This window comes from Argiope bruennichi, chromosome 11 (assembly GCF_947563725.1).
Source record: "Argiope bruennichi chromosome 11, qqArgBrue1.1, whole genome shotgun sequence".
Classification (NCBI taxonomy): domain Eukaryota; kingdom Metazoa; phylum Arthropoda; class Arachnida; order Araneae; family Araneidae; genus Argiope; species Argiope bruennichi.
In genome coordinates this window covers 40,884,255-40,910,067 of record NC_079161.1, presented here as the reverse complement: position 1 = coordinate 40,910,067, position 25,813 = coordinate 40,884,255, and the positions used below count along the sequence as shown (strand labels likewise).

The following is a 25,813-nucleotide window of genomic DNA, read 5'->3' as shown; positions in this document are numbered from 1 at the left end:
AATTGCATAAAATATTTAATTATTAAAATTTGAACGAACATTAAGATTGGCGAACCGGCTGGTCGCCAAAGGCGGCTAGTATTTAATAAAAGTATACACTGCTCTAACGGATGCACCACAAAATATTTGATTTTTGTTTTATAAAAATTACATATATTTCAAATTAAAATTGAATAATTTGATGTTAAATTGAATTATACAGATCGATAGGTTAAAATTTGCTGAATCCTGCTTCTTCTACAATTTATTCCCAATCATGTTTCATTTTCAGAGAGTCAGTTCTATTTAATTTGTCGTATTCACTCAGCATAATTCAATCAAACTCCGAAATTCTCTTACGAGCAGTTGTCAGCCTAAGTTTATAAACGACATATCTATGGTAATTTTTTTTCTTACAAAATTCAAACTTTTTGTGTTACATTCGTTAGGATACTGAATTTTTACTTTCTCGTATACGTAGTGGAGAGAAAAAATAAAAATAGTTTTAAAAAATTCGAACTCGAGATTCTACACGTTTTAGAACTTCTTGAACAGGAAAAGTACATTTTTGAACCTGAAAAGTACATTTTTTTTTCTGCCTGTGATAAAAATAACTCAAAAACGATTTTAGCCAAATGGTTGGAATTTGGCATTCGGTTTTTACACCAAATTTGCAGATTTCTATCAAAGTTTGCGAAAAATCTTTTCAGAGAAAGTCTATCTGCCCAACTGTTCGAATATCAGTCAGCACGATTGTAAGACATGCCAATTTTGGCAACCCTTCTCACCCCTGAGAGTAACCCCGCTTGCCTAACGGAAGTGGGGTAGGAGAAAGAAGGAGAGAGAGAGAGAACTGGCTGAGAGGCAGCAGAGGAAGGTCGCTCTGCTAGATCGTGATGTTATTTCTTGTAATATTTTCATAATTTTGTGTCGTTTGTGGGTTTCTTTTGTGTGAACTGTAGAGACAGTGATCACTACTTTTTAGTCCCAAAATTTTTATTCACAGGTTGATAAGGGACGCAGCACAGATTACGACACAAAATTATGAAAATATTACAAGAAACAACATCACGATCTAGCAGAGCGACCTTCCTCTGCAGCCTCTCAGCCAGTTCTCTCTCTCTCTCCTTCTTTCTCCTACCCCACTTCCGTTAGGCAAGCGGGGTTACTCTCAGGGGTGAGAAGGGTTGCCAAAATTGGCATGTCTTACAACGATGATTACAAAACTAAGAGAGCTAGATAGCTAAGATTCGGTACATAGATTTAATCTATAGTATAGAGCTGTGAAATTTTGAGCCAAATACAACAACGGGGTGACTGTCTGTCGGTCTGTGCTTTCAGAAATATGTAAATGTGATATGCAACGACGTAAATGCATCACATTTTTTGTACGGGATTTTGTGACTACAAGTGCAATTTTGTTTCAATCGGTTGTGAAAAACGTGACTAAAACATAAATTCGATTTTGGGATACTATCAACCGCAGTCCAGGGACTATTCGCCGAAAAACTCACTGAGGATCACACGAAGTAAAAATGCTGAATTCATAACAAAAGTTAATATTTCGTAACTATTGTACACCAGTGCCATGTAATGCATTCTCTGGCATGACAAGTTTAGTAGTGAGAATATGCGAGAAAGTTTTGGGGAAACCATTCTAATTGGTTATCGAAAATAACTATACGAAATGAGAAACCCTGTAAAGAATTGAATTTTGTAATTTACATAAAATTAATTAATTCTTTATTTTCAAAAATACGATACCATACATGTCGATAACATACACGTAGATCTATTTTGTGCCCGGTTTTAAAAAACTGGCTTTTAGAAATACTGAATTCGAAAAATGTTTTTTCAAAAAGTCAGGTTTTGTATAAACCCTACTCCATTTGATTTCCTTTGACTTATCCTACTTGTTTCTTCGATAACTGCCTAATGATATCTTGCTTTCATTTCCAATTCTTATGTTATTTATCAAGTAATATTCATTGATCATTCCTTTTTTTTCCGATGCTACCCTGTAACAATTCGGCAACTGATCATGTTTTCTTTCTATATATCAATCAATAATCTTTCTTTACATCATCAATAATATTCCTGTTTTCCTCGTGTGTATCAATCACACCGGTTTTCTTTGACATTCATTGAGAAATATCCATTCCAACATTCCTGTTATTTATCAAGTAATATGCAATAATATTTTTTTCTAATATTAACGAAGTAACATTCGTGAATCATCTCTCTTTTTCTAATATTCGCCAGTCAATATGAACGAATTTTGTTTCAGAATGTGGACCTCCCATAATGGTAAAATTCGTATATAATGGAGATGAAGTCAAAAGCACAGAAAAATATCCTTGGATAGTAAGTGAATAACATAATCTAAATTTATCCTTTTTATGATAATGTTATCTCCATTGTCTATTTTATAATTTTTTTCTGTGAAATTTATTTTGTTTATTAATAATGTGACACTGCTATTAGGTCTGTATATGAATAATGTTCGGCAAGGTTTAGTTTTAATTTAATATAGATATATTGACATCCCGATTTAAAGCAACACTAGAGCTATTTTGGAACGGACTTCGTCATTTTGAACCGCAATCAGATGAGGAGGAAGACACCTGAGCTGGCTGCAGCCTCTCCATACTTCCAAACTACACCTGTAGTTAATGTTCGGCAGAGCGTTTTAATTGAAGGAAATCTAATAATTGATTATTTTCCGAGATTTTCTTTAATTCTTCCATCCTTTCTTATTATTAAAGAAAAAAGTGCAAAAACTATTAAAAATTATATTTTTAATTACTTTTTAATTGAAAATATTTTGATATCTTTATATTTATTTTTACTTAAAAAATAAATTCTCTGAGTCATATTTACATCAATCGCGCATTCCTAAAGTATTCTTTTTAACTATATTCAGTCGCATCATTAGTATCTCTATGCTATGATCATATGATCTCATACTACAGATCTATATGATTACTACTATAACTACTGACTCCTACTGATCTACAATTTGAAATACAAAATAAAAGTCAGGATATATCAAGCATGTCAATTTCAAGAATTCCCTTTCTTAAATCTTTTTATATTTCCCCTTATTTCATACTAAAATATTTGGGGGGGGGGGAGGATTAAAAAAGAGACCCTTTAAAATTTCCACCTCTATTCATATCCCCCGTAAACCAATGAGGAGCGATTTAGGTAATAGGAACAGACACCGCTTATAGTCTGTGTATTTTCTATAGGCAGTTCAAAGTCACATTTTCTACCACGTTACTGGTACCAGATAACCAAAAACAAAATAGAAAATGTGACCTTGAACCGCCTACAGAAAATACACAGACTATAGCAGTAGGTCAGTTTACCCTAGTAGCCTTTCAGCAATAATGTACACGATGCCTCAGCAAACAATGGTACAATGATTCAGCTGTTCAGAAATAATGCGTACAAAAAAGTGTGCCCATTGATATTGTTTTCATGCGTTCAAAAATGAATCAATATATAATTTATTTCATTCCATATTTTGTTTTTTTTGCTGTTATTACTATATATTTTCCAAACATAAATTAGGAAATAAATTATATAGTGCAAGGGGTGTTCAAATAAAAAGGTATGAAACGACACTCTGGGTATGAATACAACATAGGCCTGAGTACAACGATTCCATTGATTAACTAGCCGAAGGATTCCTTGTTCCCAAAATTCCTGTGTCCGTGACGAGACCCAGTCCTTCACAGTGTCCTTGAGTTCGCCGTCCGAGTTGAAGCGCTTCCCTTTCAGATGTTTTTTCAGGGGACCAAACACATGAAAATCGCAGGGCGACATCTCCGGGCTGTTGGGTGGATGGTCAAGCTGGTCCCACTTAAACTTGGCCAGTTCCACGTGAGTGGACGCGCGCTATCGTGGAGCAGAACCACACCCTCCATGAGTAACCCCGGTCTTTTGTCCTTGATGGACCTGCGTAAGTCTTCGGAGTATCTCACAGTACACATCGGAGTTAATGGTTCTTCTGTGCTCCAGGAATTCAACAAGTAGCGGACCTTGGACGGCGAACTCAAGGACGCTGTGAAGGACAGCCACAGGAATTCTGGGAAGCGGAATCCTTCGGCTCGTTATTCAATGGATCGTTGTGCTCAGACCTATGATGTATACTTTAAATAAAGTCTTCATTTAAACCCACAGTGTCGTATCTTACCTTTTCATTTGAACATCCCTTGTAATAATGCATGGCTATATCCCCTGAATTTGAGAACAGCATAGATTTTATGAGGTAAAATTGTAACATCATAACTCTGAACATAATATTAAACGATGATTTTAGTCCACCCATTCTTCATTGTGAGCATCCATTACTCAATCAACTATTGTTATGCATCACTGCTTCCTATGTCATATTAGGTGGGAGGGGGGGGGATCCGTTATTTTTGCGTGAGCTTCAAGACTTTATTTAAGATGCTTCGAATTACCAATTTCTGTAAAAAATGCACCGTTTTGTTCTATAATTTGTTGCCATTTTAAAGATAGCTTCATAATGTTCCTCTCGTGATCTTTATTGTCGAAAATCTCTAGTAATCGATTTTCAAAATCTTCTCTTGGTGCCAATTTCTTATCACTAAGAAAGTTTTGCAATGCAAGGAAAACATGGTAATCGCTTGGTGCCAGGTCCAAACTATATGATGGATGAAAATCAAAACTTCCCAACTAAGCTCCCTGAGTTTCTGGGGAGTCACTATAGAAGTGTATGGCCTGGAGTTGTCTTGATGGAACACGACATATTTTATTGGCCAATTCTGGCCATTTCTGATCAATCGCTAGCTTCAAACGGTTCCAGTTATTGACAGTAAAAATCCGAATTTAGTTTTTGCCCATATGGAAGCAATTCCTAATAAATTATTCCTTCCCGTTCCACTAAATGCAATGCAGAACCATCCTGGCTGTTAGTCCTGGTTTGGCCAACATTCGTCACCGAGCTTTGACCACAATGAGCCTGTTGAGCCTGTCTTTGGATATTGTCCAAATCCAAATAAGCCTGCCTTTGGATATTGTTATGTAGAAGTAAACCTGTCTTTGGATACTATCCAAATGAGCCCGCCTTTGGATATTGTTATTTAGGAATAAGCCTGTCTTTGATACTGTCCAAATGAGCCTGTCTTTGGAAATTGTTATTTATATGGACGGATAGTTTGATCGAACCGATGAAATGATTTCTTAGATCACAATTTGCCTTTTTATGTCTGAAATCGAAGAAGCATTGACATAAATTTCTGCTATATTTTATTAAGATTTATACATACTCCATTCTTTATCCTAAACTCCCAGTTAACGGTAAATATTCAAAAGAATAATAGCTGCCTGCACTGAAATCTTAAAACTCGATGTTGTGCCCCTCCCGGGAGTGTCAGAGAAATTTGCATTCTGAATATATATCTTTTTGTATTCACACATTTCTTGCTTAGAAGACAAACGAATTTTAATGTTTGTTATTTTATAAACAAATAGAACGGTTGGGCATTTGAATTAACAATTTTTTTTTTTTTTTTTTTTTTTTTTTTTTTTTTTTTTTACATTTTGTACTAGGGGTGTTAAAAAAGTAAGTTATACTCAAACAATTTGGTCATAAATACTTTATTGACAAGTCCACTACAATGCAATATGATACAGATATTGCACACTATTTCTCTACATAATCTTCCAATCGCTGGAGACATTTGTCGGAACATAGCACAAATCGTTCGATGCCTTGACGATAGAAAATCGCTCCTTGGTCCTGGATCCAGCTTAGAACAGTTGTCTGAATCTGGTCACCGTTGAAAAATTGGCTTTCATCCAAATGTTCTTTCAGCTTGCCGGATAAGTGAAAGTCACAAGGCGCTAGATCGGTACTGTATGGTGGATGCTACCAGATCAGGACTGTATGGTGGATGCTACGAGACCTCCCATCCAAAACTGCGAAGCAAACTCTGTGTTATGCTTGCCTTGTGCGGTCTTGCACTGTCGTGGAAGAGGACAATGCCTTTACTCAATTCTCCCTGTCTCTTGTTTTTCACAGCTTTGCGCAAATCTCTTAGTGTTTTACAGTACGACTCAGCATTAATGGTCGTGCCCTTCTGCATAAACTGTAGGTAACAGTGTGTAAACGGTGTAGACAACTCCTTCGCAATCGAAAAAAACAGTAGCCATGACTTTACCAGCTGATGGGGGAACTGTGGATTTTTTTCTCACAGGCGATGATGTGTGCCTCCATTCCTCCGCTTACTTCGTTTCTTGGGTGAAGTGATGAACCCATATCTCATCGACCGTAATGATACGACTTAAGAAATCATTACCTTCCGCAAAATAACTTTAAAGGAATTCCAGGGAAGCCGCAAACCTTGCTTCTTTGTGTTCGGAATTCAAAGAATAAGGAGCCCATAGTGAACACAATTTGCGATAATCGAGCTGGTGACGGAAGATGGAATAAGCATTGCCAACGGATATTACCAAGTCCTGTGCAATGTGTGCGATGCTCACTCTGAGATTGCTGAGAATAATGTCTTCCACCCGCTGCACCATGTCTGGTGTGCTCACCCATGTTAGTCTTCCTTGCCTTTCCACATCCGTTTACTCTCTGTGACCGCCTTCGAACTGCTGGCACCATATCACAATGGTTGGACGTGACAATGCATATGGCCCATATACTCCCAACATTTCAAGATGAATCTTCGTACACGTTAAACGTTTTGCCCACAAAAAACGTGCTGTTTGGAGTACTTCCACATTGGAGTAAGTTTCCAGCTGACGCGCCATTTTTTACTTGTACTGCGCAGCAACCATTTTCACTACCCGAAGAAATTGCTACAGTTGGAAGTCGTGGAACTCAATTATAGTCTGTGCAAGCTTAGCTCTTGTTTCGCCATGATGATTCTTATTTAGGTATGATTCTGTCTTTGGATAAGGTCCAAATAAGCCTGTCTTTGGATATTGTTATCTAGGTTGAGTCTGTCTTTCGATACTGTCCAAATGAGCCTGTCTTTGGATATTGTTATTTAGGTATGATTCTGTCTTTGGATAAGGTCCAAATAAGCCTGTCTTTGGATATTGTTATCTAGGTTGAGTCTGTCTTTCGATACTGTCCAAATGAGCCTGTCTTTGGATATTGTTATTTAGGTATGATTCTGTCTTTGGATAAGGTCCAAATAAGCCTGTCTTTGGATATTGTTATCTAGGTTGAGTCTGTCTTTCGATACTGTCCAAATGAGCCTGTCTTTGGATATTGTTATTTAGGTATGATTCTGTCTTTGGATAAGGTCCAAATAAGCCTGTCTTTGGATATTGTTATCTAGGTTGAGTCTGTCTTTCGATACTGTCCAAATGAGCCTGTCTTTGGATATTGTTATTTAGGTATGATTCTGTCTTTGGATAAGGTCCAAATAAGCCTGTCTTTGGATATTGTTATCTAGGTTGAGTCTGTCTTTCGATACTGTCCAAATGAGCCTGTCTTTGGATATTGTTATTTAGGTATGATTCTGTCTTTGGATAAGGTCCAAATAAGCCTGTCTTTGGATATTGTTATCTAGGTTGAGTCTGTCTTTCGATACTGTCCAAATGAGCCTGTCTTTGGATATTGTTATTTAGGTATGATTCTGTCTTTGGATAAGGTCCAAATAAGCCTGTCTTTGGATATTGTTATCTAGGTTGAGTCTGTCTTTCGATACTGTCCAAATGAGCCTGTCTTTGGATATTGTTATTTAGGTATGATTCTGTCTTTGGATAAGGTCCAAATAAGCCTGTCTTTGGATATTGTTATCTAGGTTGAGTCTGTCTTTCGATACTGTCCAAATGAGCCTGTCTTTGGATATTGTTATTTAGGTATGATTCTGTCTTTGGATAAGGTCCAAATAAGCCTGTCTTTGGATATTGTTATCTAGGTTGAGTCTGTCTTTCGATACTGTCCAAATGAGCCTGTCTTTGGATATTGTTATTTAGGTATGATTCTGTCTTTGGATAAGGTCCAAATAAGCCTGTCTTTGGATATTGTTATCTAGGTTGAGTCTGTCTTTCGATACTGTCCAAATGAGCCTGTCTTTGGATATTGTTATTTAGGTATGATTCTGTCTTTGGATAAGGTCCAAATAAGCCTGTCTTTGGATATTGTTATCTAGGTTGAGTCTGTCTTTCGATACTGTCCAAATGAGCCTGTCTTTGGATATTGTTATTTAGGTATGATTCTGTCTTTGGATAAGGTCCAAATAAGCCTGTCTTTGGATATTGTTATTTAGGTATGATTCTGTCTTTGGATAAGGTCCAAATGAGCCTGTCTTTGGATATTGTTATTTAGGTATGATTCTGTCTTTGGATAAGGTCCAAATAAGCCTGTCTTTGGATATTGTTATCTAGGTTGAGTCTGTCTTTCGATACTGTCCAAATGAGCCTGTCTTTGGATATTGTTATTTAGGTATGATTCTGTCTTTGGATAAGGTCCAAATAAGCCTGTCTTTGGATATTGTTATTTAGGTATGATTCTGTCTTTGGATAAGGTCCAAATGAGCCTGTCTTTGGATATTGTTATTTAGGTATGATTCTGTCTTTGGATACAGTCCAAATGAGCCTGTCTTAGGATATTGTTATTTAGGTTGAGCCTGTCTTTGGATCTTGTTATTTAGGTTGAACCTGTCTTTGGATACTGTCCAAATGAGAATGTGGAGGAACAAGTGCAATTTGCTTTTTGAACGCCCTTTGTAAATATGACTTTTCTGATTTGGGGAATTCTTTTGTCGTTACCCAATATTTCTTACAATAGTTGAAGTACAACACTTCTTTAATTAAAAAAAATTAGATTCTGAAATATTAAAAGATATTTACAATATATCAAACATCTGTGTATGCTCTTATCATAATTCTCTAAAATATTTTTTTAAATTTTATTCTTGATTTGTCTTTTAAAAGGTAAGTTTCATGGAAAAAGGTAATTCAACGCATAAATTCTGTGGTGGAATGTTAATATCTGAGAAGTTCGTCATCACTGCTGCACACTGCATCGACATGTAAGTTGTGGCATTTTCTACCGTATAAAAACAGTGTAATTATATTTACAAAATTAATGCCTGATCTTTTTTTAATTCTTGAAAACTTCGAAATTATTATCTAATTTTAAGTCTTAAAAATTGTAGTGTATTATGAAATTTTTAGTGTTTCAGTGTAAACTGCATTTTAGAAATCAGCTTCTATTTGAATGCATTTGTGGTGGTAATTTCAAAAGCCAGATAACAACCTCCGGAAAGGAGTGTACACTTTTGTCTAATGGCTTTGTTACTCGGCTGTGAATCCTACCGTTGAAAGTTCGAACCTTCAAACTTGTACATTGGTGACCCTAGTTCTGAACAACCGCACCCATCGTTCAGCTGTCGTGGCTCCATCTACCTGCAGCAACTACTCACACACGTTCGCTGTCGCCTGCCATAACGCTTGGCGCAATAATCACGTTCATCGCTTGCCATAACTGGCGCGATAAACTCCACCGACTCACTGGTGAGGGAGTATTGTGCTGGTAACTTCATAAGGAAAATAACAATCTCCGAAAAGGAGTGCACACTTTTATCTAGTGGTTTTGTTATTCGGCTATCAACCCTAGGGTTCATAGCATGCAAGCATGATTTTGGAATAATAGTTTTAGATCCTGCTCAATCTTATGTTAATTTGCTATATACGAAATACTCTAAGGGAAAATATTGTAATAGTCAAAAAAATACAAATTCCAGATTTGCCAATCTCCATCCTTCAACCAATTCTGAAAAATGAGAACACTTTTTTGGAATTATGTCTATCCGTTTGGGAACACAATAATTGAGAAACACTTTGAATTAGACAGGAGGAAATTCGGTATGGTGACTACCAAATCTGTAGATTTTTATCAAAATTTGGATCCAATCCACTCAAAGAAAGGGTAACTGTCCAAATAGAATTAAACTAGAAAATTACAAGTTTTAATGACCTGAGAAGATATGATTTGGTGCAAAGTATTACAATCTAAAATGTAGATTCGTACTGCATTTGGAATATAATTCGTCAAGGGTTGCCGTCTGTAGCTTTCTACTTTTCTACTTCGTAAATTGCTGAAAATATTTAGATTTTAATCACGTTGTACGTTCTTCAATTGGCTTAAAAGAAACTTTCTTGGGGCTCCAATTCTGCTTCTTCTTGGTTTTCACTTTTTGTATCAATGTTTCATTCAAATTATTCTGATCTATTTTGAAGGACATATCAGTAAAAATTTCCCACTTTATCAAGATAGTCAAATATCGAGAAATACAGCGGGTAAACGGTGGGATGATGATTAGAAATAGCATCTCAAAATGTTTAAAATGTGGAAGGCGAAATAAATGAAAAAGCCTTTTAACTTTCAGCCATGACGTGTTCCCTACATATTTTTTCTGTTTCTCTCTTGGAACATTCGACGTTTAAGTTTATTGAGATAAATTTTATTTATTGTAATACGAAATGCTTGCTAAACATACTTGAGTATTTCAAAAGTCAAGCATTGCACAATAAATTGCAATACTAGAAAAAAATTCCTTACTGATAGATTGAAAGTATCAAGGCTTTGACCTCTAATAAGCTTCGTGTATGAGGTGAGTAATTTTGTACATTAATAATCATATTAAAGTAATTTTAATATCGTAGTACAAATCTAAAGAAAAGCCATTTCTACAATAGAGCAAAAAGTCTGAAATACAAAAAGGAACAGTAAAAATAATCTGTGCATTAGTGATTTAACCCTTTTAAGGGCCATTTTTTTCTAGTCATATTATGTTAAAATATTTTTAGGCTTGAAATTAGAATAAGAAAAGGGATTCATTTAGCTTATTAGATAAATTTAATATGATTGATTAATTAATTTGGTTAATTAATAATTAAGTGACAAACCAAGACACATCATTTTGTGTGAGATAACAAACTGAAGCATCTAAGTTTCTGTCTTTCTAAAAAAATTTGTCAGAACTGATGCCAACCTACATAATTTCATACAAAGATTGATAAAATTGGTGGGAAGCATACTTCCCACGGCCTTAGAAAGGGTTAAGCAAAATGAAAATATGCTGTGTATAAGTTACACAGTACATGTTCAATAATATAAAATTCAAAACAGCATAGTTGCATACATAAAAAAAAATTAGTTAACTGTACTATGACAAATAAATGTAACGGCCTGTGGAACTCATTGTAAAGAACAAGACTGTACTGTGGGGAATTTGAAATAAATGCTCAAAAGAATGGACCGTCAAAGCTTAACACATTTCGATTATCGTTACTCATGCAGCTGCATTATTTAGTTAATATAAATTTGTATCTCATTAAGTTTTTGTCATACGCTTAATCTTATGCATCCGTCTCTTATAATGAATTCGTTGGTAAAGATTTTCTTATTTCATTCTTCTTTTGAGATTTCTACATTATGTTCTGCTCTAAAAACTTCTTGTTCCGATGTGCCTTACACATATGTAAATTGATTTAAGAATCAATCTGTAACAAACGGTTAACAGTTTTAAAAACAATGAATTTTTTGCGAACAAGTTTGGAAATTGAGGATAAAATGCCTTTAAACATTTTGAATGAAAGAAATGAAATGTTTATTGATGTTTAGGTTCTAATACACTCTATGTCCGTAATACAAGCTTTTATCTGTGCTGTCATGTATTTTACGTCAGGAGCAAGGCAATAGATTATGAGTCAAATAAATAATTCAATTCTCCCGTATTCACTTTTTTATATCTAATAATTAATTACTTTTGCTTTTAATTATTTTATTCCAACCACGATTATATACGAATACAGTATGACACAAATTCATCAAATATCAGCATTAAATACAGAAAGGTAATAATGGTAGATGATCCATTTTGTTTTATTTTTTAATATGAATCATTCATTAATTCTTCATCTATTTGGTCATGTGTTTGTTCAAACTTACTGAATTTCCCTGCCGATAGGGAAGCCATAGTTTAGAATTTTCCTTTCTAAGAATGACTTTTGTACTGTGGCCTTAGATGGAAATTTTTTAACCAAGTTTTTACGGTATGCAAAAATTTTGAAATGACGCATAGTTATAAATTTCCGATGAATACGCAATTTTTAATATTCTGAATATTTAACTATCTATTTGCTTTTCAATTACCTCAAAGTTAAAAAGATATTGAATGACAGATGAATTATTCAAACTTTACCCTTTCTAAGGCCATGGGAAGTACGCTTCCCACCAAATTTATCAATCTTTGTATGAAATTATGTAGGTTGGCATCAGTTCTGACATTTTTTTTTAGAAAGACAGAAACTTAGATGCTTCAGTTCTTTATCTCACACAAAAGGATGTGTCTTGGTTTGTCACTTAATTATTAATTAACCAAATTAATTAATCAATCATATTAAATTTATCTAATAAGCTAAATGAATCTCTTTTCTTATTCTAATTTCAAGCCTAAAAATATTTTAACATAATATGACTAGAAAAAATGACCCTTAAAAAGGTAATTTTTGCCTATTAATTTGCCTATGAAATTGCATCTGCAAAAAGTTAGGATTACTAATTTTCTATTTTTTGAACGATAATAATGATGCAACATACTGCTTTATAATATAATATTTATCGTGAAAAAACGTCAAAATCTTGATATTTAATTAAATAAAGTTCTAATTATGATTTTTAAAAGACTGTCCACTTTCTACCTTCCATCTATGACAAATTTCGAAACTCCAGATGAAAATATAAAGCCATCAGAATTAACACATACGCACACATTTTCCTTTAGAAGAGATATGCCGGCACTTATATGTACCTATAACTCGCCTCTCTAATTACATTATTGTGATTTCATTTTGCTATATGAATTCTGTCAAAAAGGATTTGTTAATAGAAGCAGTTGAATCGAAAAAGATATGAGTAATTGACATAAATATACCAAATTGAAAATCAAAACAGATGCTTTTTTTCATGTGAAGTTGTTTATTTCAGTGAAGAGAAGAGGCCGCATAAAGAGTGTTTCAAAGAAAACGGGGACAAAGAGTGTTTCAGGCCGCCTGAAAGCATTTATGTTGGTCTTTTTTACGAGAAAGAGTCAACTGACGTTATGGCAGTGGAAGTAAAGAGCATTGTACCACATCCAAAATACACACCGCAAACGTACGTCAACGACATCGCTCTGGTGGAACTGAAGGAAGCTATCGACTGTAAGGGAATAGCAAAACCAATATGCATTCCTTATAAAAATCTAAACAAAGAAGGCCAAGAATTAACTATTTCTGGATGGGGTAAATACAACGATAACGAAAAGAGTAAGTAATCTTGTACAAGAAATTCATAGTTAAAGTTTTATCTACTGTACATACAAATTCTAATCCTGCCTCAGTAGATAATTTCTAAGCATGTAGCTATAGATATATACTTTCGCTGAAAAAATGTTTTAAATATCGTAAAAATTTATATTTATTGTTGTTGTTTATGGCTCTTGTTATAGACAAGCCCACTGACTCAGTAAGCTATTTAAGCCGAGTTTTAGCATCTCTTATTTCAATAGCGCCATCTAGGGCCAAGATTACGTCTTAGCTACTCATGTGACACAGCCCTTTTCATGAGGTGGATTTCATTCACTAATCCACAAATCGTAACTTAGACCTGAATCAGAGAACGATCACTTCTGATCCAGTACCCCCAGTGGTATTGTCTCGACATGGAGGACTTCGTGGCTACGACAGATTTATAGGTGTACCAACCACCATATACAGGTAGAGTCAAGGGATGCAAATTCAACGCCCTACCAAATAGGCTATCCTGGTCTATTATATTTTATACTATTTTTATTTTCGACTATGAGTAGGGATTTTTGCATTGAAAAGAAAGTAACTTAACCAAGATAATTTAACTCAACAGTGCTCTTCAGAGTAAATTACTGAGTTAGAAAAACTTTCTAAGAAAAAAAATCAAAAGCGAAAGAGAATTAAAGTGACAATAATTGCATTGTTGAAAAGTTAAAAGCCTGAATTTTTAAACTCTCCCCATTCCTCTCTATCATATAGACGCAATACTTTACATTATTTACTTACCTTAAGGTTTAAAATTTTAAAAAAATCCACACTTCTACAACCAAACATAACCAAATCATGAAGCGTTCAGTTTCATAACTTTGATTCAAATAATATTTACTTATAGAAAACTATGTGAGTTGATTGATTTATCAAACACCACGTGGCCAATGAAATGGCCTAAATTGGCTTTAAATAATAAAATTCTTTCATGATTTGGTAACTTTTTGTTACAGAATAGTAGGCCTTTACTTTGCCTGAAATATTGATTCTCCAGAATATTTTGGTAAATATTACAAATGGAACTTTCGGACTGAATAAAAATCTAGATTTCGTAATGTTTTCAGAAACGTACTTATTGATTGTAATGATATAACAAAATGTAATTCCTTATTTCAGTTACACTATTTTACCTGTTGCACGCGTATGTTTATCAATAATAATTCATAAAACAGATATTGGCCCATTGTTAGAAAGGATACCATGTAGAATTGAATTGGTGAAAAGAGAAACAAACAGTGCTTTTATGAAATTCTTAATTTAAGATAACCATATTTTAAGTTTGTACAGGCGCTATACTTTTATAATCATTTAAATTTAAATGCGCATAGAGAAAGTGAAAGGAAAGGTAATTTGGACTCGTACAGTTCTACCTCTCACCAGTTCACTTGCCTCAAAAATTTTCGTACAGAAAGACTTTACATTCTATAATGTAAGACTGTACATTCTATAAGCAATAATAAAAAATAATGTTGTAAAATTCTTAACTCTGTATCTTAAACATCCTTTTCTGGAAAATCCTACAGAGCAAGAGGTAGGGTAATCACGAAGAAGAAACTCTCGCCCTATCGTAGTGCCCAGGATTAAAAGAATTACCGAAACGCCGTGAAACACAATATCGGCACTACAGTTAATGCATAAGTGCTTAATATCGAGCACCTCATGTTTCGCCTTCTCATACAAAGTTACGATCCGTCATCGGTGATGGTTCCAAAAAAACGCCAGTATATAACCATCGGTGAAATGAGATCTTGCATACTGATATTTATATGAGAGCTTTACATTCCCATATCTTAACTCCTCCGGTTTAGAAGAACAAGATTTGGTTCAAGAATATTGCAAAGACGAGATGCTTCAATCAATCCAACATGGTAAACATGCATTATGTAGATGGCAATAGATGAGCTGCGGCAAGCATTGACCACAGTCTTCCCTTGAGAAGTTGCTCCCAAATTATAATTCTTGTCTTCATGTTTATTTGGTAACATGAAAGCCTGATAAAAGACATACATTTCATGTAGGAATAATGAAAATTATTGTGACCCTGCACTCTCACCTAATATGAATGAATTCCATATAAATAAAATGTGAATATTCAAAATTTTACTTGGCCGTTTTCGAAGTCTTGTAGTCGGCAAATGCATACTGACGTGAAGAAGATCTACCTAATATCAGGATGCCAAAGAATCCTACATGTCCTCTTCAACTGAAGGCCTTCTAGAACATCATACCATAGAACAATTATGTCTGGTTCCCAACGATCCAGCTACGGGGCGACAGCTCCATTAACAATATTTCATTTAGAAGGCAAATATGTAAATACAGTACGTCATACAGAAGCAAATAAACATGTTATGAATCAATAATTCTAAAATCCATTTTTCAATTATATTAATATGTTTACATGAAACTCTTAGCATGCGAGATATCTATGGTATGAAATATGCCCTTCATTGGTATGTTATTTAAAGTGGGCGCTGTATGATCTTGACATTCTTTTTAAATTTGTATGCATTCCTCACTGCAAAGCCTTCCTTACGAAGAATATACGGAATTTTGAATGTGTATTACAGAAAAGCCTTTATTCAAACTTTGTTCTCAAATATAAAGAAATGTTTTAGCGAATGCTGATGAAGATTGGCAATTGAAAATGAATGTCTTTACATTCAAAGCTGTAAACACTTACATTTTCTAATTAAATTCTGTCTTGTTTTTAGAAAATTAGGAATATTTTACTGTGGAAATTAGTTTTTTTACGCTTTTGAAAAATTGTCGGTGACAGTGAGTAATTTTAATTCCTCGGTTTTTTTAAATGGATTTGAAAATGATTTTATATAAAATAATATTTTACATTAAAATGTTAAATATTTTTTAAGTCTTGCTTACAAATGCTCATTAATCCTAGCGAATGTCAATATTATATACATTATTTTATCTTCAGGCGGCGTTTACTGCTTGTATGTTTCAAAAGCTAAGTGGATATGATTATAAATATTTAAAATATTTTTCAAAAATATTGAAGAATAAGAAATATTTTAATAATGATTTTGTGACAATTACTTAAATAGGTAATACTTCGTTATAAAAATATAGGCATAATTTTTATCTCAAGAATATTGAATATTTCAGCAAGTATATAGACCTACATATATAATTGGTGACTAAACTAATCTTGTTCTAATAGCTAATTTGTAAGCCATTAAGTTACATATGCATCCAGTTAAAAAAAAACTTGATAATAGAAAATATTACATTTTATATCCTGTCAGTCAACATATTTATAGTTGGGAAACATTTTTCTAATTGCTACCGGTAGTCTCTTACTCATGTGACTCTGTTATATTTCGGCGCACCACAGTTTTAAACAAAAAAGGTTAACTTTTTTTCTTCTCAAATTGAATAAACAATGAAGTTTTCGGTTTTATTAATTGGATCAAATATAAACCGCCTTGAAGATTTGCATGTCTTAAATGGTATCTCTTTGTTGAGTCGGGCATTGACATTATCTGAATAATCAAAGCTTCACAACTAAGTTAGTTTTAGTAGCAAAAAAGACTTTTTATTATCGATAATGTTTGTGTATCATAAGCAGTTTATTCAATTTAATTAATAGAACAAGGGGACTATATAAAATATTAGAATTCGCAATGCTTTCATAGTCATTTAATCGATTCAAACAGCATCAAACATTATTCTTTATCTCATTTATAACATCTTTTGAGATGGGAAATATTGTTCTATAAATCAATTCTTGGACCACGATTAGAGTAGGACTTGGTGTACTCTTCTCTGCCTTGATTGCAAATTAAAATTTGTGTTTTCAAATATTATTTGTTTCATTACTGATCATTTGAATGCAATATTATATAGATTTTATTTAGCTATTCCTTTTTCTCACTACTGTAATGCAATTCCAAATGAGTGCTTTTCTCTCATCAAGGTGAACAAAAGTTGATGGAAGGTAAAGTGCATCAAGTTGATGAAAGTGAATGTCTAATAATGGCAGGCGAAAATCGTCAGATTATATGTGCTATCGGAGAGAAAACTAATCAGTCATCTTGCCAGGTATGTGTGTGTCTTTTTTTAATTTTGCATGACTTCGCGCACATAAGTGCCCACCGTGATCTACAACGATATGATTCCATATTCTTTGGTTTTTTTATGGATGTTTTTTAAATTCTGAAATTTTATTGGTGCACTGTCACACTTCATAAGTTTCAAATTATGAGTTTATAGTACATAATATTTATTATCTGAACTTGTATTTTACCCCTGATATTATATTTTACCATTTGCATGGCGCAGCTTAGCCAAATGTAGCTCTTGCGCCAAAAAACCTCACAAAACAAACAAACAATCGCGCACATAAGTAACGTAAAATACGAATTAATCATTTTAAATGGATGTCTGTAGTTAAAAGAAAATTTGAAAGATGAGTTAAATGTGGTTAAAACCAGTGGGAGTGGTCTCTTAAAAACTCTGTAATAAATTTGTCAAGCCAGAGATCGCCTTACACGGCACTGGCGTTTAATAGTTATGAAATATTAATTTTTAGCATTTTTATTGAATTTATCGTGTGATCCCTGGCGAATTATTTGGCGATTTATCCCTGGCATGCGATCGATGGTCCCAAAAATAGAATTTGTGTTTTAGATATGTTTTCTTAAACGGATTGAAACAAAAATTTGGCACAAAACTGCCCTTGCAATCACAAATTCCCGTACCAAATTTGATATGTTTAAGTTCATTGCGTTTTAGAATGATCGCGTTTACTTTTGTATGAAAATACAGATCTACAGACATTCAACCTTTTGTTAGGTTTAACTCAAAATTTGACAGGTATCTACACTATAAATGTTAAATCTGTAAAACAAATCATATCTATCTAGCTCTTTTTGTTTTGTAGTTTTGAGTAATCGAGTCAGAACAGTCAGACAGATGGACTTAATCCGAACAAGTTTTACTTAAAATTTGATACGAATCTGTAAATTTAGCGTAAAGATCGTATACCAAATTTCAACCATCTAGCTCAAACTGTTTCTGAATTATCTTTGTCATAGACAGACAGACGGACAAGCATTTTCCAAAAAATATGTTTTTCGAATTCAGGGAGATCTAAAACGGGATATTCGCCATAATCTCGTGTTCGAATTTTTCTTACGATTACTGTGGATCTGGTTTATACTATATATACGAGAAAGTTAAAATGTGGATCAAATGATAAGAGATAATACTCTGAACTGAACCAAGCTGGTTTAATTATTGTTTGCCACGTAGAAGAATAAAATTGTGGGCTATAATTGGCGCGCACTGTTGGACCTATTGGGGCAAGCTTAAACATGAAAATAACATAGAAATAAAAAATTCAGATGAGAACATCAGATGAGATTCGTTACAAAAAGAGTTCAATGTCGCGACAAACAAACTTAACCCTTTCTAGGGTCGTGAGAAGTATGCTTCCCACCAAATTTATCAATCTTTGTATGAAATTATGTAGGTTGGCTTAAGTTCTGGCAAATTTTTTTAGTACGTCAGAAACTTAGAGGCTTCAGTTCTTTATCTCAGACAAAATGATGTGTCTTGGTTTGTTACTTAATTATTAATTAACCAAATTAATTAATGAAACAAATTAAATTTATCTAATAAGCTAAATGAATCCCTTTTCTTATTCTAATTTCAAACCTAAAAATATTTTAACATAATATGACTAGAACAAAATGGCCCTTTAAATGATTAATGTGCGCTTTACAGTTGTCAAGGAGAGACTGGTAATTTTAAGTAGATTCTTGCAGGAAGACTGACTACCTATGGCAATGGTTCTCATGACAAAACTACGGGAAAATTTCTTCAGTTCTTCATCGATCATATGTATGCGTATAACACTTTGCCCATATTATCTTGTAAACAGAATAACTAGAGTAATTTTGATTGGATTTTACCTGACTTGAAGTATGTTATTAGAAATATAAAAATCTTTGACGAGTTCGTAAATGGGCCATCTAGCTCAAAGAGGGTGAGAAAGGTGGAGGGTTGAAACTTTCATTTCGCTATAACATTCTTAATATTGAAGATAGAAAAATTAATGCAATTAGCCAAACTAACACCACATTGATCCTTTGGCCTCCATTGAGTCATATATGCCCCATTGATATTTTTAAATCATCCAAAGGGATAAGTAGGTAGGGAATTTATTGAAGTGTATATCCCAATGGTTTTCTATGATAACTATCATATGTTAGTGTAATCTTTTAATGTAATCATCTTAATAAAAAAGAAACCCGAACGAAAACTGTATGTGCCAAGAGTAAAGTTGCACTCTGCAAAAACTGTCTTGCAATGTGTCATACATAGAAATGTCATGAATAATGTTGGATATGTAATTGGTGGGAGTTTTCTTGCAATAAAATGGTTTTAAAATATTATTAAAAAATGGAGACTCAACTTTTCACTGTATTTTATATCACTTCAACCCCAATGGTACACATGTGTCCCATTTAAAAAGACCACTAGGACGCATATGACCCATCCCAAAAATTGCACCGCTACTTAATTTTTGTTTTTATTTTAGCAGATAGCTATTAATGTATATTAGTGTACTTGTCTTGCCTTTTGAAGTTATATATGAAGCGGAGGGGGGGGGGGAAATAATGAAATTCCCCATACGCCGTTTACGCTTGCTATGGCACTGATGTAAACGGGGCAGAAAAATCATTGTGCCCTGAACGCCACTTGCTCCCGTTTCGACGTTGTCGGGAAATCGTTGCCTCGTTCCATCGTTTTCGGCTTCTGGTATAGAATCTGCTGTAATTGAAGAGTTCAAATCTTCTTCACTTCTGCAGATTTTTCTATTTGTAACTTCTGCAGCCATTTCACAAAGCGAACAAAGCCGCGGCGGACTGGTGGTAAAGTCTAGGATTCAGAGCCGGAGGGTTCCAAGTTCGAGACGACTCCACCGAAGAGCCGTCGTGTGATCGGGTCTGGTTTAATTTAATTTTACGTCAAATCGACGCAATACACTGTCATATTTTATTGCATTGTGCAACTTACCCATAAGCTTGGCTAAAGTACAATTTGGTTTTTACGGTATTGGTTGTCAGGTAGGAAAAACCAGTGAGAGTATTCTGCCTAAACTTTTCTCGCATACTTTCTAATAATCTTGTCTCGCCAGAGGAACGCTTTACATGGCATTGGCTTTTGACAGATATTAACTTTTGGCTTAAATTTAGTATTTTTGCTGAATCTTTCGTATCATCGTTGGCGAGTTATTTCGCGATTAATCCCTGGTTTGCGTTAATAGTATCAAAAGATCGAATTTGTGCTTTAGACACATTTTTCTCAATCCATTGAAACAAAAATTTGCCATAAAACTGCACTTGTATTCCCAAAATCCCACATCAAATTTCATATATTTAAGTCGTTACTTTTTTTAATTATCGCATTTGCGTGTTTCTTGAAGTAAAAACCGACGAAAAATCAACACGTATTTGAATTTGGCTTAAAATTTAGCGTAAGTCTACTCTATAGATGTTAAATCTGCGTACTGAATTTTATCTATGTAACTATCTTAATTTTGTAATTACCGTATTAGCTTATATTCGAACAGCCAGACAGACGGACTTCCTAGCAACAGATGTTTTTCAAAATTTGTTATAAATCTGCGAATTTGGTGTAAAAACTGCATACTAAATTTCAACCGTCTAGCTCAAAATGTTTTTGAGCTTTCTTTGTTACAGACAGACGGACGGACAGACACTCTCCAAAAATGTATTTTTCAAACTCAGAGACATCTAAAATGTAAAGATTTGTCAAAATCGCGAGTTCATATATATTTTTTAACAATTGCTATATTTTCTTTATTCTACGTAAACGCGGAAGTAAAAATGAAAGATCATTGAAAAGCTGATTAATTGCATTTTTTTTTAATTACCCCAAAAAATGTTTCTTGTTTTGAACTTAATTTGGCCAGTTATATTTTTTAATTTAAAAAAAAATAACCAAAAACGAGGACATTCTCCATGTTTCCTCCCATTTAAGTGCCTGAAATGATGGTGTATAAATCACATAGCAAAATTATGTTATGTATAGCATTTTCTTTAGAAATGTGCCAATCTGATATGCATACTGAATATTTTATACATTGAAACGAATATTGATACATGCAAGAATTGGGATAGAAAAAATATCGTACGGAATAATCAAAACAGATGTGCGTGTTTTTTCATAATATGTTGTGAGTTAGAGAGTCTTAAAAGTTCTTCGTTTTCCTGTTATTGCAGGGGGATTCAGGATCAGCCATTTTTCATTCTCTCCCGGTCGTCGAAGAAATAAGAAGAAAAACACCGACACCCGAACAGTTCTTCGCCTTGGGAGTGACGTCTGTGGGTCCGCCCGATTGCAGTCCAGAAGACCCCGATGCCTACACAGATATTTTTTCTTACCGGAAATGGATACAATCTATTGTTAAGAATCTGCCCAAATCTCTCAATGTAAGGCAAGATCTACTTGTGTGTGTGTGTCTATGCGTTTCTCTCTCTTTCTCTCTCTCCATGTGTGTGTTTCTCTCTGTGTGTCTATGCGTTTCTTTACCGGCGACCTTGCATAGGAGTAGCGTATCTTCTCCGCTATCTGGGCGTCCCGGGTTCGAATCCTGGTTCGGGCATGGTTGTTCTTCATCTGTGTTCTATCTGTCAGGTGTATGAATGTGTCCCCCCCCCCTGTAAAAAGGGGTTGGGCAAGCGAATGTGTGCGTTTCATCTTCATATGAGCCAGAAGTCCGACTTCTGCCCTCGGGTGCTCAGGGGTCTTTACCCTCAGAAGCTACTGCACCCCCTTTCCGTGGTAACGCGGACACGACATCATCATCATGCGTTTCTCTTTCTCTCTCTCTGTGTGTGTACGCGTTTCTCTTTCTCTTTCTCTCTCTGTGTATGCGTTTGCCTCTCTCTGTGTGTGTGTTTCTCTCTCTATGTGTATATGCATTTCTCTCTCCGCTTGTGTGTTTCTCTTACTCTGTGTGTGCAAACACATTTTGACAGAGCTTTGAAGAAGAGATGGAACAGGTCAGAAGGGAAGATAAACGATGCTTATTTACATCATATTTTCAGAGCAAAATGTAGAAAACTTTTCCCTTCACTGATTTTACTATGAGAGTCTGATAGATATTTCTTTACCAGTTGTCGATTTTGGCAAGGTAAATTTAGGTATCTTTTTAAAAAGATGTGCACGCATTAAGGGTTTTTATCTCTTAGTTTCTGGCGTGGAAACGATGGAATCAATAATTTTGTTAAGCAGGTGTTAGCAACAGTTAAATAAAAATGTGGGAATTGGATAAAAAAAAATAAGAGAGTACTTTAGAATGAAGTTAGCAAGAACTAATTTAATATAAAAATCAGGAAATTTATCAAGAATTTTATATATATAAATATGTGTATATCACTCTGAACATATCTATGGCGATTGGTAAAGTCTTTTTAAATTTTTAACTCTTTAAATCTAAAATATCATCTCGCATTGCCGGAGCAGTAACGTGCAATTATAATAAAGGGACTACGCTGAATTTATTGAGACAGTTTACAGAACCCCTATCGACAAAATAAAGAAGTTAGAAAAACAACTAAAAAAATAAGGGAGATCGGCCAAACTGTCCAATTGAAAGAATTCACTCTAAACCATAATAAGAACAAAGGAAACGGTTTCATGGAGTTATCTGTAAAATTAAAATAAAATAAACGATTCATCAGGTATAATGTATCATACAATTAGATGAAATAAAATTTTAGAATTACAAAGCAACATGGTTGCCTGGGTAGCAAAATACGAAGTTGGAATTGCTTTACATAATGCTAAATTCCCTGAAAATTTACTTTATGCTTTCCAAATATTTGTTGCTGATACTGCTTGCTGCTTGCCATTGTATCATTGATGTATCACTGAGGAAGAGAAATTTCATGTTTCCATCCTTAAAGTATGTCAAGTCTTCATCCTTAAAGTTCGGTTCTCGTTTCCCTAGTGTATACATTAGAACTGTGGGTGCGAGTTACCCCCACTTCCATAATGGGTTGCAGCTTCCGAAAGAGGATATATTCAGGAGTAGCGCTGGCCTTTAGGATTCACTCTTTGTGCTGCCTTTTATTTCTCACGACTTTTACTCAATTCACCTCGGATACAAATTTTCTTCCATATATTTATATTTACCACAGTCATACTTTATAAAGTTCGCAAATGTTATCTTATGTTTTTATCTTATGTTAATGTGAATTTGTTAGCTATCACATTGTATTGATCTGGTACATATTTTGCTGTTGGTAATTCGATGTCAAGAAATTGCTTGCGATCCTAAGCTTTAAACTAAATATGACTTGTTCCAATACGCGTTTATTTTTTGTGGTTTATTGGATCAATGGTATACAAAAATTTATAAGAGTGACTTCTCTCTGGACCTTTATTCAGGCTACTAAATTTATGTAATTTTGGGATGATATATATGCTCTCAGACTAAATTTAGGAAAAATTATCAGTTTGGGATTCGGGCTGCTTTGTGGTCACAATCATTCTTTTAAGGTATGTGATTACGTCCAGAATGAATTTTTTGAAAAACGTTCGAAAATTGTTATATTTTCGCATATTTGCATAAAAAAAAGTTTGAAGAAATATATATGAAACCAAAATATACCACTTAAATACCAAAAAGTTGTTTAAAAATTAGAAAAAACGACTTTTTTGGCTGAAAACAGATATAAAGCAAAAATCTTCTAGTTTAGAGGTTTATCAAATGATTTGTTTAAAATTTTGCAGATAGCTTAAGGAATATATTATCCAGTGCCTAAACTTAAAAATAAGCTATATTTCCGTTTATTCTTTAGATACTGTCACTCGACTGAAAAATAACGCGAAATTTTCCATTTTTTCGCATTGTGAAGCATTAAAACAACTATAAAATATTTTTAAATGAACAGATTATTTATCCTCTAGTAATCTGTTCAGAGACTGCAGAACATAATTACTTTACCAAATTTGAACAAAAAAATGTGCATTAGATTTTAATTTATAAGGTTTTTCATAAGAAACTTCTATGATATTCTATATTTGAGAAAATAGCATCTAAAAATGTAAAATAGCATCAAAACATATGTAATTGTAAATATAAAAATCAGTGTAACTTCCCAAAAATAGACATACAAACAAAATTCAAACAGTTTTATGAAGAACCCTATTCAGACATTAAGAATATTAAATAAAAAAAAATCATAATTTCGCAAAAAAAAAAAAAAAAAAAATCGGCTTATCAACATAATCACCAATTTTAACCCTTTGTAAGGCCATGGGAAGTATGCTTCCCACCAAATTCATCTATCTTTGGGTGAAGTTATGTAGATTGGCTTAAGTTCTGACAAATTTTTCAATAAGACAGAAACTTGGATGCTACAGTTCCTTGTCTCACACAAAATGGTGTGTCTTGATTTGTTACTTAATTATTAATTAACACAATAAATTAATTAATCAAATTAAATTTATCTGATAAGTAAAATGAATCACTTTCCTTAAGCCAGTCTCATTCCTAAAAATATTTTACTATATTACGACTAGAAAAAAATGGCCTTTTAAAGGGTTAAGATATAATGCTCCAAAATAAGAAATTTCAATTATGATAGGAAACATTGTAATAGTGGTACAAGTCTTCGTCTTTTCACTGATTTATGAAAAAAAAAAAAAACAATATAAAGGCAAAATAAGAAATTAATTTTTCCCATGTTAATAATTTTAAAATACGATTCTTTAACAATTCCTTTGTTTAACAAGAGAATAAATTATTATTTCTTTCAGGAAAAATACATGGAAGAAAACGGGAAAGAAGAAGAATTAGGAAAGAAAAAAGGGAAATAGGACGAAGAATAAGAAACTTTAAAATAAAAAGAGAAAACTGAAAATAAGGCAGATAGAAGAATCAAATGGAATACATTACCAGCTTCCAAGCTTATGAAAGAATTCTTTCGAATTCCTTGGATTAAATCTACTAGCAACAATCATGCCTTCCGTTTGAGAGATCTTTCTATCCAAAATAAATGATAAATATTTGATTTCAGTTTTCATATTAACAAAATCATTTATGTCTTATATATTGTTTGTAAATGTGTTCTAACTAAAAGAAATGCGTTCCCATTATATAATAAAACTGATATATTATGAAACATTCCAATACCTTTGTAAATATTTTTTACAAAAACATATTTTACGACACAAAATCACCGGACAATAGTATATCTATATTTATAATAAATATAAATGTGTGTGTATGTGCGTTGTGTGTGTTGGCACTCCATGGGACAGATCTTTGATTCCTAACCACGGTATGAGGACCGCGGTGGTCTGATGGTAAGGTCCCGGCTTCGGAACCGGAGGGTTTCAGGTTCGAGACCCAATTCCGCCAAAGAACTGATGTGTAAGCGGACCTGGTGCGCGTTAAATCCATCGTGATCAAACGTCCTCCCACTGGTGT

General features: G+C 33.8%; 1 protein-coding gene across 1 annotated transcript in view; it reads left to right on the top strand.

Moving 5' to 3' along the window:
* The window catches only part of LOC129956429 (venom peptide isomerase heavy chain-like), a 37,788-nt gene extending 12,324 nt beyond the window's left edge, over positions 1 to 25,464 (top strand). Inside the window, exons 3-8 of the mRNA XM_056068310.1 lie at positions 2,267 to 2,343; positions 8,911 to 9,008; positions 12,971 to 13,290; positions 17,258 to 17,382; positions 21,594 to 21,803; positions 25,141 to 25,464. Of these exons, the coding sequence (XP_055924285.1) occupies positions 2,267 to 2,343; positions 8,911 to 9,008; positions 12,971 to 13,290; positions 17,258 to 17,382; positions 21,594 to 21,803; positions 25,141 to 25,200 (890 nt within the window). The 3' untranslated portion in view covers positions 25,201 to 25,464. The remainder of the gene's footprint in view (positions 1 to 2,266; positions 2,344 to 8,910; positions 9,009 to 12,970; positions 13,291 to 17,257; positions 17,383 to 21,593; positions 21,804 to 25,140) is intronic.
* Positions 25,465 to 25,813: the final 349 nt, after the last annotated feature.